This window comes from Galleria mellonella, unplaced genomic scaffold (genome assembly GCF_026898425.1).
Source record: "Galleria mellonella isolate WM207_F2 unplaced genomic scaffold, CSIRO_AGI_GalMel_v1 utg537, whole genome shotgun sequence".
NCBI classification, from domain to species: Eukaryota; Metazoa; Arthropoda; class Insecta; order Lepidoptera; family Pyralidae; genus Galleria; species Galleria mellonella.
Genome location: NW_026442112.1, coordinates 903,910 through 917,696, shown reverse-complemented (window position 1 = coordinate 917,696; position 13,787 = coordinate 903,910). Strand labels below are relative to the sequence as shown.

Here is a 13,787-nt window from a genome sequence, read left to right as displayed (position 1 = left end):
TTTGTGCTGGACATTGTTGGCATTTGGTGGAGTTCACACTTTATGTTTATAAGTGAGAAAATACTTGTAAAATATGTGGAAATAGTACAAATGTTTTTTTCCCACTTATAAAGATTCCTCATATTTTTTACACACGGATAATATACTGAATTAACACATAAAGTTCCTTTGATTTTAATCCGCCTGGAAAGAGCCTCGGGAGTTTATAAAATTGACAACACAACAAAAGACAGAGTAGGTAAGTTTTACATTTTATTTCAATAATATTGTTGAACATACCTATTAGAAATCAACAAGTCAAAGTCAAGTGTTGCTTGTTTAGTTTTATTTCCAAACAACTGTTTAAAGCTATTTACATTTATTAACTTCCTACAATTTTATTTATTTATTTACTTCAGGCAACAAGTTTTATTATAAACATTGAGGCATAAATATACACCTTATTGTCTAATATATTTATGTTAATTAAATTTTTACAAATATTTAAAATATATAAAAATATTAAATAAAAATTTATAATATTTTTACAGATTAAAGGGCAGATAGATGGTGCATTAGGTGGGCATCCTCAAAAACCTAAACGTAAATTTTAGGTCGTTGTTCTGTCTACTTATATCTCTTTAGATTGATTGGCCTTAAAAGTTTATAATATAAAGGATTTCATTATATAAATAGATAACTATCTGGACCCTACGTTTCGATATACATATTCACTTGATAAAATTTCTTATTCTTTTTTTTATTTTAAAACAGGAAAATCTAAGAGTTTTCTGCTTCTGTACAGTAAAAAGCTAAGTGTACTCACCAATGAATAAATTACACAAAGCCTACTTACTACCTTTGAATAACCAAAATAAATCTTTGACCGACACAAATGTTTTGTAAAACCAGCTCTTGACTGAAGTTCTCTTTAAAATCAGCTTATTTGGAGATTAGGTAAATTTTAACTACATCATTTAAGGCTTGTCAGACGATGAATATTTCCTTACAGATCTGCGAAAATAGGAGACGTTTTGTCTATAGACTTTGTATTTCTATCGACTGCTTAGAATTTTAAACTCGATAAGAGATAATCTTTAGCTATCTAATCACTATGACTGATTTCCTCTTATTAATTGTTTAACCAGTTGGTTATGTATTCAATTTTTTTTTTCTTTTTGAGTATTTAATTGAATTAGTGCTAATTGGTGTTTTGTATTCACACAATTAAACTTAAAAATGTAAAATAATAATAAAATTATTTAAAAGAGCATCACGCAAGTTTCTTGCTCGTTCTTCTTGTGATGAGACAGCTTCCCGAACGAGCGGTAAATTAAAAAAAATGTAATGACTTTTCAAAAGTGCTTCAATGTAAGTTTATTTGAATAAATGATTTCTATTCTATTCTATTCTATTCTTTAGCGTAAATTTTTATCATAAAACCCTTAAAATAGCACGCATGCATATGAAGATCGGCGCAAATGATGGACAAATTGTCTGCGGACAACTCTTTATGAAAGCCATACCCTTGCGCAACACGTGTGCTTAAAAGCTTGGAAAGACGAGGAAAACAGAAAGGGACAGAATGTTCCTAGTCTGCGTAGATAGCAAATAATATTTTTTTTATAAATATTGTTAATATTATTATTTCACGATAGCCCAAAAATCTAATAACTATCTATCTATCTCTCTGCTTTGAACTTTTTTCATCCTTACATGTTATTTTTTAAATTTATGTTTATTTTTAACCATGTTTACATGTAGAACAGGAAATCCTCATTTTCCTTGTCGAAAAGGACAGTCTATCTTATTACAAAACCTTGACTAAAAATAATACAAGAATTAGCACTGGAATAAACCACGAACTAAAAGTAATCCTAATTACAAAACAAAATTTATTACTAAACCGTGGATCATCTATAATCTAAAGATAGACCCCCAAAGTATCTAGTTTTACTGCGGCTTAAGATTAAATATTTATTTTTGAGGTTATGTTCATTCTATAATAAGACGAAAAAGTTTTTTTTTTCTTTTCTATCGCCTTTGAAATATTATACATATATTTTTGAACTAAATTATAAGCTCTGACTAATAAATTAGTTATTGTAATGATTTCATGAAATATTTGGATTTAAATTCCGTTTCACAAACAATTGTTACGAAATGGCGATAATTGTAATTGTAAAAATATGTATTACAATAACAAAACTATATCCGTACTATTTAAATAGACAAAAAGTTTAATATTATGTACAAATATATTTAAATTTTATAAACTATTTCGAAGTAAAAAGACTATATAAAATATCAGTTTTCTGGTCAAACGAAACATACAGTTGATTGATGACCGAAATAAACGAATTACTATTGTATAATCTGTGAAAACATCTGATCCACGGTCTAACTCTGGTATTAAGTAGTTTTTGTTAGTTTCGCTTTTGTAATAAAATAGATTTATGGTATACATTATAATTAGGTTTGGTTTAATCCAGGTTTAGTCCGGGCATTATGGAGTTTTTTGTAATAAGACTGAGTTCATAAAATTTCCGTTGTACATATAAAAGTATGTAGACATCTTTACACGTGTATGTGATCAGGTGAATTTAATTAGATGTATATAGTGATAAAAGTAAACAAATTACCTAATGAATTTTGCCAAAACAGAAAGTTCATTACTTAAAAATCTGTAAATAGTTTTTTTTTATTATTTTATTTCACTATGTAGACATTAACATAAATTGACATTATATTAAAAGGAGAGGAGTAGTTATATGTTCAAATTTTTAAAATTGTTATCAGTTTCTATTATTTTATTGATGTCGAAGAAATTTGCATGTTGCGAAGCTAAATCTAAAATAATAATAAAAAATACAAATGCAATAAATTGAAATTGACTAAAGTATTAGGTATACGTAGAATAATCAAATAACACCTCGAAAGTTATGTTATGCGCAGAATATAGAAGGGTTACTGTCACTGTTAAAGCGTTAGACAATTTTTTCTTCTGATATCATACAGTAAAGTTGGCAGTGCCAGCTATTTTGGTAAGTCCTTTTCAGCGCGTGAATACAATAAAAATTTACTAGAAGTGACATGTTATGATATTTTATTCATAATAATGTTAGAAATCTATATCTTAGAATGGGGTTCATCAGAAAGGGTGTATTATGTTTTCTTCAAGGTCGGCAATGCGTAAATGATACCCCTACTATTGCAGGCATCCATAGGTTACAGTGACGGTTTATTATTAGATGGGCTATAAGTTTGTTTGCCGCCTTCGTGGTAAGATCTTAAAGTAACTCTGTCCGCTTATTTTTTTGGTCTGTACTACTACTGTTGGCCGCAAAGGGATTTTACAACTTTACCGAACGCTTACAGGGGTGAGTGCAAAGGGCACTCTAAGCCCGCGAGAGAGGAGCGACAGAAGGTCGACACGTAGCGATGGATTACAATGTATACCTAAGGGGGCCTGAGCGGCTTGGAATTATGGTTAAACGGCTTATAGAAGATCACGACATGTAAGAAAATATACGATAAGGACACAATCACAAATTACTAGACTATGCGTAAGAAAGACAGCGTCTTACGTAATGAGAGATAGATTATAGATACCACTGTTCTATGTATTATTATCTTGTTTATATATTGTTATATTACCAAAACTTGCCTTTCTGTGGTGTAAGTATAATAAAACTGTAATTAGACCGTGTCTGCATGTGTTGTACGTATAATGCAAAAACTATTAGACGTATTTTGATGAAACTTGGTACTATGATGGTGAAGTACCAAATTTAATATGTAGAATACTTGTTACTGTATTAAAATGTGTATATGTATCTTAATAAGAATTAAAATTTTAGTACAGTATCTACAACACTATAAATTCATTTTATATATATTAATTTTAATACTCCTTCCCTTCCCGTGGATGTCGTAAAAGGCAATTAAGGGAACTTAATGGTCGAGGGATGTATACAGCAGGGTCCCTAATAACCAAAACCTGACTGCGGTTGCCAATTTGCCTGCCAAGCGTGGTAACTACGGTCAAAATCCCCCTTATGGGAGAGGCCTAAGAGAACAGTTAACGGCTGATATGATGATATTAATAATTGTTCAATTAATTTTGAAAATTGATAAATAATTTCAACGTTGTCACACTTCAGTAAGTTTTGTATTAATGCTCTTTATTACAAAATTAGTACTATTTTAACCGACTTTAAAAACAGGAGGTTCTCAATTAAATTGTATTATTTTATGTTTATTATCTCATAACTCCATCAGTTAAAACCGATTAGGAATTTTTTTTTTATCTGAAAGGATATACTTACAGTATGGTTTTGTTTTTAACAAAATCGGGTAAGTAGTTTAGTACGTATATAGAAATAACTAGTTTTGCCACAATTGATGTCTGTTTCTTTCGTGGAACATAATCTTAAAGTACATGTAAATGAAGTCGTTGATAAAACATAAACTATGTAATCACAGTATTTATGTAGCCATTCACTACTTCTAGCTAATTGTGTAAAATTGTTCGATTTTAGTTGATCCAATGGTCTATACATGCCAATCAATTTTCATAATATTTATATATTTATAATAAAGTTCCTGTAGAAAATCTATTATAGAAAAGAAGACTACACAAAAGTTTGCCTCGTTCTATTATGAAATTCCATAATTGTAATTCGGAATAAAGTAAGAAGTAGTAAGACGGGTATATTAACTACGAGAATAGTTAGTTTTGAAACGAATTAACACGCAAGTCACGAGATTTTCGAATCTGTTACCTGGCTATATAACTGAGCACATGCATTTACTAATTATAGTATTTCTCTAAAATACTTAAAGCTGTAGGAAATATATATAGTTTAAATGTATTGAAAAAACAAAAAGAAAAATCTGATGTCAATATGGCGGACATAATAAATAAGCAAATCAGTCGTTCGAAGTCTAACATTGCTCACGTTATTTGCATGCATATTGTTAGTTATTTGATTTGTATTTTGTTATTGACTTCCAATGGCTTATTTTTTTATTCTAATGATGTTATCATCATTACGACCACTATTTATATAATTATCGTTCACTATTTCTGTCCTTTGTAGTCTCTGACTAAAACTGACTAAGGTCAGCTAGGAAAAATTTATGAGTTTACCATATATATGTACTCCTTCAAATAAAAACATTGAACTCTTTAAATTCATCGATTTGTTGCAACATATTATTTGTCGTCATATTGTCTAGTTGTGGTTAGCCAACACTATACCTGTATGCAGTCGCCATTCGAATATCTTTTTTACTTAATTCATTAGTTAACGGTTTAAGACTATTTTTCTTCGTTAGAAACAAATCCAAAAAGGGGTAATAACCTTCATACGGAGATTCTAACATAACAAACAAAATCATTAGCCTGACACGTGGGAAGGTCACGACAATTTTTCAATTGCTATGAATAACTAAAGTGTGGTCGGGTTCAAAGAAATTACTTTGTTGATTTTAGTATATTTGGCTAGTAGGCGTCAAAATTTGAATAGTTAATTTTGCTTTGAAAAAAAAAAAACAGCACAAAAAAAAAGCCAAGGCTCAACAGAAATGCACCATCACACATGTTATGCCGTAATACGTAATATCATATCAGAAATATGTTAGACACCGGAAATAGTACAAATATTATAGTAGAAAAAAAATATTTTCTTTGGTAAACGTATAAAATTTCTTTGAAGTATAGTGATACTAGTGAGAACTGTAATATGTCTTTATATTATATTATAGATATATTATTTTTTATAATATAAGGGGCATGCGGCTTACTTGATGGTAAGTAATTACCGTACCAGCAACATCAGAGAAGTTGCAGGTATGTTGCCGGCCTATTAAAAATGATACATTCTTTTATTGCAGGGAGCAATGAATGCAGGAGTTGGATTCATAGTTTAGTTGTGTTCCATAGCGTGAAAGAGTTTACTTAATTTATATATCAATACTTTATTATGCCATAAAAATAGGTAAAATAACATAAATTAATAAAATGCACATTTTCTTACTATCGTAAAATATTATCTTTAATTATATTAAAAACATACCACATGTGAACAAACTTATGTTTAAAAGTACGTCAATAAGGAACATAATAAACAGGATGAATATAACATATACTCGTATTATTTATGGTTCTTATAGTTTAAAAAAAGCAATTTTTCATAAAAAAAGTCTTTCAAAAGAATTTATTCCTTTTGAAAGATTTTTTCGTGTTTAGTTAGTCCACCTCCACATTTTATCAAGAATCAATCGTCATATATCATATTGTTTGTGACACGATTGTTCAACTTCCTTTTGTGCCGAAATGGCCTGTCCTTGTCGGTTGGTAAAATGAGATTGATAGATGACGTCTTGAATGGATACCACGATTCAAAGGCTGAAATATGTCAGCCACGTAAACGGTGAACGTTTGCAGGCTTTCAAAGTATTCATGGGATATTTTCGACAATGATAACAATCCATAATTAAATAGAATACAGATATATTTTATTCTGAAAAAGAAGAACAACGCCTTCAATTGTCATAAAACTCATGAATGACGAAATGTTTTGTACGTATTATAAATTGAATTAAAAATATTTGAATAAAGTACGTGGAAACTTGTATTAATTTTTGCTTTAAAATAAGTATTTTTATGTTCCACAAACAATATTGGCACGTGTAATTGTCATAATATCGCGGTAAACTCTAGCGATTGCTAAAAAAATATTATTAAATGCGGTTCAGAATATAATTGATAACGTGACTGCGTGACATAGCCACAAAAATTCATCATTTACAAATACATTTAGTGTTTTTATTTTTCAGTCAGTTGTCAGTTGAATTAGTAGTAATTAGTAAAGTAATAATCCTGAAGAAATAGCAAAATTTTGAGTTTATAAACTTAAAAATGGATTCCTGAACTTGATTCAAATTTTGACATTTATGATGACAAAAATATTGCTGGCTGATTAGAATTAAAAGGTATTTTCAAGCTAATAAATAAAATTAAAATCTGCAACTTCCTAATCTTTAAAAAAAATATACATCTAAATATAGTAGTACTTTGAATTGATGACAACATTAGGATAATTCTAGGTTTATGTTCAATAAAATACCTTTAGAAACGATTTATCTATCTATCCACCTAACAAAATTTACTTACAGACATTTGCGTTCAATTGTACCTATGTTCGCATTGTTGCTTCCAGAGTTCCTATTTCATGGGTGGGGAGGATTTAACCGAAATCACTTCGAAAGGGGCTGAGCGGCGGGTGCTGCAAATGGCTAGTCCTAGGAATAAATTGAGCGTAATTTTATCACCGTCCCTTCTCCCACAACTTCGGTGTGTGAGTGAACAAGAACTAAAACTCGATAATGCCGAGTGAAAACTTCAGTTTCAAACAATTAGTTATTGGTAGGGCGAGTGTTTTCTATAAGAATTTGATGATTACGTTTCAGATTTTTGAAATACCTAAGAATTATTATTAACAATTGAAATGTTACAAATATAAGGAGTTTCTCAATTTAGATAAATATATGTATATTAGCATATTATATAATTATACAATGAACAATCGATTGAGTAATAATATATCAATAATTTTACATTCATTTAATTAATTAATTTATTTAATTCTTTATTGTACACACTAGTTATAAGAATATGACAGAGGTAATTAAATGTACAAAGGTGAGCTTAACTCTAATAGACTTTTCTTCCAGTAAACCCAAAGTGGAAAGGTGCATCAATGTCATTCATTTAATGATATTTATTTCCCTGTTTCGTGCTCCAAGTTAATTTTTCTAGTAGTTGTGAAGTAAAATCTAATTATAGACGAACAATTTCAAATTATAGCTTCAATTAGTCGATCATCGATGTGCTTTATGTTTTAAAATAAGATATATATGTATATTTTAATATTATAAAGAGTAAAGATTTAATTTTTTGTTTGTAATGGATAAACTCGGGAACTACTGTACCGATCAGCGAGTAGCATAGACTATATACATTATTTTATAAACTAATATATTGAGTTTAATTTGAGTCAATGTTAATTCATCACGGCAAGCCTAGCTACCGATGTATTTGCCGTCTTTTGATTCTTTCCTATTTTGACACTGTAGCTACTTCCTCGTACTTCTTACGACACTTGTTGATTTTATTCAACTAAAATGCACATATATGTCATTTATATGGTATATAATAATATTTTAGTTGATATTTGTGTATATTAATTCCTTTTATTATAATACAATTTGAATTATGAGATAAAGGTAGAAAAGACATCAAAAGAAATACTAGAGAGAGAGAGAGACATTTAAGAAAGATAAACTTTTTACAAATTAAACTGCTTAGGGACTTCTCTCCCTTTAGGTTTCTATTGCCAAAGGGCTATGCTTACCTGGTTGTCTTTTGGTTGGAATGTTTGGAATTTGGGATATAGCAGTGAAAATACAGGATACAAAGACATTTCATTCCTTACAAATGACAACACATGAGTGGTATGATGTATTTTATCTATTTTAATATATTCTGTGCTGTATTTTTTTATACTTTTATGGTGATAAACAAGCATAAGGCCCGTCTGATGGTAAACGATGTTAGCGTAGCTGCTTGCGACACTAAGGGTGTTACGTGCGCGAACTTTTTGAAGAACCCCATGCTGTAGTTTTTAGGGAAAACAGGAAAATCATTCCACAACTTGAGCGTTCGCGAGAGAAAGATCCTCTGAAACTGCATCGTACGTGACTGTTTTGGTTCTGAGGTGTGGGAATGGATTCTTTATCGATAGCGAGCGATGCGATAGTAAAAGGTGGATATCATCATGTCAAAGGAATGAAGAAATTTCTTCATTACACAATCGGTTATGCATACCGTTGTAAAGTCTCGCCTTAGACTAATGGACTCGATACCACCTGTTAACATAGCCTGGGATCGTCGACAATTCTCGTAGCATGCTTTTGAATTAAATTAAGAGGTTTGCTGGTCTCTAGGAACTCCTAATCATAAGTGAGAATAGTACTCCATATAGCGCACTTATAGTACTATTTCCATCTATAGAAGATTATAGTTCCCCACTTTTCTTAAAAAAGAAAAGTGTTAATTTATGGTTTAAAAAAGATTGTATAAAATAAATTAATATAACATACACGACCGCAATCTCAGTCTAAACAACGCAACACATTTAATTTCACCGTGTCTGTACAACAGACCACAAATTAAGAAGATTAGGTACCTGTTAAAGCAGAAAGTCACTAATGGTTGAGACGCACGAATAAATTTTGTTAGAGAACCTCCGAAGCAACTTTGCGGGTGTACGTACGTGAGTAAGAAGTTTCCCGATCGAGGTACGTGCACACATTGGTGTTGTTTTGTTTGTCCTTGTACTCATTCCTAATAATGTTTAAGTGCTCAGGCTTAAGTGCGATGAAGAAGTTTACACGAAAATCCTTAATCCACACGACAATTTACAGCTGTTCATTTTACGTTGGAGCAGAAATAATCTGCTTGTGAAAGGCGGCCCCCGTTTGTTTTAGGCTCGTACCGGTGACTTATTGTCTTCGGCAATCTCATGTAAGTATCAAATTATCTGCCGTACTTGGGTGGGACGTTCCGAGTAACGTATTTCGCAGTTATTACGTGTTAATCTACATCATAACGAGGGAAAGTGCTTTTCGCTCTGTTAAGAGTATATGTGTAGGTTTAAATGTACTCGAAATAATAATTGGATATTTTATCGATGTTAAACAATTTATTATGGCACTGATATATTTTTTATGATATTTTACTAAACTAGGTGTTATTTTGTGAAAGTTCACATCACTGGTTATTTGATTAGATTTATTTTGTATAATTTCGCTGCCATTAGTATGTGTAAAACGTAAACGAACAAAATGTCAGTCGGAGATTGATGGTTAATATGGAAGGTTATGGAACTTCTGGTATTTATATTATGTAGCAAAGCAATTGTTATTAAATGTAATATAGACGTAGTATTTATATTGATTACATAGTATAGTGTCCAGTATATGACGAATAATGGCTAAAATGATGATGATGATATATTAAGGATAGAGAAATAAATATTTTACATTTTATTTCGCACAAACAAATTAAGTTGTAGGCGTAAGTAAAATACAAATAACTAAATACTTACCTAAAACAATTCCATACACCTGCACTCCCACTAGTACTAATTCAACAACACCACGCGACCGCATTTCGGATTTGTCTCACAACCACTTCACTAGTAACAGTCAAATATTATCAACAGTATGCTGAAGTAACACATGTTCCTGGCCGCTGCGGTACACCTGCAATAAAGAAAAATAAACTTTAAGTTGTAGTTTTAATACCTACATTAAAACAAAGAAATTAAAATTTATAAAAAAATACCATTTTAGATTTAATTTTCGACTTAGAAAGAATCATCAAAATCGGTTTACAAGTGGCACAAATTATCACGTACAATGAACAAACAGCCTACATCAGTAAGTAATAATGATACCATTGTAATAGTTCCTGATGGAAGGTAGCACTTACAATGGTATTTCTATTTATAATAATAATTGCATTACACAAAAAAAAAACTGATTCAATTATGTATATATTAATACAATTATAACATAGAGGGCAAACAAGCATGCGACTTACCATACCTGGTAGGTGACTACCGCCGCCCGTAATCACCCACAGTACCAAAGCCAATGCAAATGTGTTGCCCGCTTTTTAAAAAACAATATGCTCTTTTCTTGCAGGTTGTATTATTATTATATTGGCATCCAGAAAACTCGGTGTGCTTAATAGAGCGAAGTATTACTTCAAGCCGGATCAGCGATTAATGCTCTACAAATCGCAAATCCGGCCCCACATGGAGTATTGCTGTCACTTATGGGCACCTAGATACCAGCTTGAACCCTTCGACTCAGTACAACGACGAGCTATGAGAATTGTCGAGAATTGTTGTATTAGAAATTAAATTTCTTTAAGATTTAAATTCAAGTTGCAGGTTTTGTCTCAACTCCGTTCGACAGTTTTTTATTTTTAATAAAGAACTTTCTTAGAAAAATTTATTGATGAAAAGTAAAATCAAATATTTTACTAATATAATAAAACTGTAGCTAGACGTTGCGCGTAGGAGATATTTAAGAAAAAATAATACGGGGGGATATTAATAAGGCCAATATTGTTGTTAAAACAATAACTTTTACATATTTTGTCTATGGGTTTGTTCTAATATCACGCCAAAATTACTGTACCAAACAAACTGTATGTGGTTTTCATAATTGTGTACCTGAAGATCTAACTAAAATTTGGTGTGTATCTTGAAACGCTATTTAAAAGTTGTATATTTATTAGTTTTCATACTTCTAAAAACCAAGCGTATGTAGCGCGCAAAAAGCTAGTCTAAAATGAAATAAAAATTATATGCTCACGACTATAATATTACATCGAGACGTCACAGTTATTTGCCGACTTTTGTTTAATGGAATAGTAACCCAGCCTGTGCAAACAGTATACGCTGGGCATACGCGGGGCACCAGTGACGGATAATAGGTGAGGATAAAAAAGCAAATCAGTTAGCCTATCGTGTGAATACACCTGGAATCCAGCACAATAGTTTCCAGGGAGGACCACGTGGATGTCGACCTGACATAGTATATTGCTAGCAATGGGAATGGTAGTCTGTATTACTAGCAATCCCCCCTCCCCCCTTGGTATTTGCTGACTGTTGCCGTTTTGGTGAAAATAACACTCGATGTGCCCGGAATTCGCTCAGTATATTAGAAGTTAACCTAGCTCTGTCACTCGGATATTATTGGATTGGTTTATTAAAATTTTCCATAATATAAATATCATTAATATTACTTTACAGATCAGACCATAACAAATTTTAAGAATAGAATAGAAGAATAGAAATCATTTATTCAAATAAACTTACATTGAAGCACTTTTGAAAAGTCATTACATTTTTTTTTTATCCATTTACCGCTCGTTCGGAAAGCTGTCTCATCACAAGAAGAACGAGCAAGAAACTAGTATGCTTTATAAATAATTTTATTATTATTTTACATTTTATAAAGAGATGTTTAATTGTGTGAATACAAACCACCAATTAGCACTAATTCAATTAAATACTCAAAAAGAAAAAAAAAATTGAATACATAACCAACTGGTTAAACAATTAATAAGAGGAAAACAGTCATAGTGATTAGAGCAGACCAGTCCCTACAAGCAGCACCATTTCACGAGTATGACGGATGAGCCAGCCATCACTGCGCTTTTTATTTTTTTTTTAGCAAATGACCCGGCCCACCACGCCGCCACAAGTCTGGACATTTTAGTGAGCATGACTACCAAAACACTAGACCACGTCAAAGCTACTCACAATTGCCATCTGATAGTTATAGTATTCACATTTTACATAAGAATGCATGCGGCAATTAATACAAAAAAATACGCTTTCATATTTCTAAAATTAATCAATTAAATCAAGAAAGCAATGAGAAAATAAAATTATAACGTTGTATGCTAATAAACTAATTATTTACTTGATATGTTGTCATCTATGAATTCGTCTATCCTGTAATAGGCTTTCTTACATAAAAATTGTTTAATATAAGATTTGAATTGCCTCTCTGTCAGATTTAATGCAGATTCCGGCAGTTTATTATAAAATCTTATGCAATTACCATAGAATGAATTACTGATTTTGTGCAGACGGCATTTAGGTAAAATAAGCTTATTTATATTGCGTAAGTTTCTACTTGTACAGTCTTTGAGTTTTTAAAACTCGCTAAGTTCTTCCGTGTATACATAATATTTTCATAAATGTATTGTGAAGTAACTGTGAGGATATTTGAGTCTTTAAAGCACTGACGTAATGACTCTCTTGAACCCATACCATAAATAGAACGTATGGCTCTCTTTTGTAAAACAAATATAGTATTTATATCGGCTGCTTTACCCAACAGCAGTATGCCATAAGACATTATGCTATGGAAATAACCAAAATATACAAGTTTAGCCGTCGCCACGTCTGTTAATTGCCTAATTCTTCTAATTGCATATGCAGCAGAACTTATTTCTTTATTTATATAATTCCGTATTGAATAGCTAGAGAGGGACGGAAAGAACTGAAGAGTCGTTAAAATGCGTCAAATAGGCTTAGCCACTTATCCACTTGATCCTATTCCAGTCTGATAGCGATCGAAGGCATAAAAAATAGAAAATAGTATTTTATCAAGAAGTACTCTTTTGTGTACGGTTTACGATGGTAAGTATATAAAGAGATGATAAATATTGATTGCTCGTGTAAAATGGGTGCAATTGAAAGGAGAATTACGGACATTTTATTACAATGTAACAGTTTCTGATAGTATTTATACTAACTTTAGTTTATAAACAGCGTCAAGTGAGCATTACAAAGGGATTTTGCCAAACTTTCTATAGGGTAAAGAGGCATGAAATAGCTAGTTCAACGTACTGACGTCACCATTTAACTGTTACTACAAATGTCGTAGTTAAAAATGTAAATAAGACTTTATATTGACCCTTTTATAATAGTTATTGAAAAAAAAAAACAAAAAGTAATAAAATTCTATGAAATTGAATTGTAGGAGTATACAACGTTTGCCCGTACGGGGCCGCCACTCAAGAACCTTTATTCTTCATAGGTTGTTGGTTCTTCGAGCTCTGTGAGCAACACATTGACACTTCAGCTTGCTTATTCTTTTGGAAGTAGATCTCAAAAACCTGATCTGAAGACACAGATAGATTGGATCTGTAT

General features: G+C 31.2%; 1 protein-coding gene across 3 annotated transcripts in view; it reads right to left on the bottom strand.

Annotated features, from left to right (window-relative positions):
* The window catches only part of LOC113512496 (uncharacterized), a 98,291-nt gene that overhangs the window by 58,205 nt on the left and 26,299 nt on the right, over window positions 1-13,787 (bottom strand). For 2 of the 3 annotated variants that reach the window (XM_052898689.1, XM_052898688.1), the window contains exon 2: window positions 10,155-10,311. In XM_052898689.1, the coding sequence (XP_052754649.1) occupies window positions 10,155-10,218 (64 nt within the window). In that variant the 5' untranslated portion in view covers window positions 10,219-10,311. Of the gene's footprint in view, window positions 1-10,154; window positions 10,312-10,656; window positions 10,730-13,787 lie in introns of those variants that run through there. The other variant, XM_052898690.1, reaches the window with a different exon arrangement.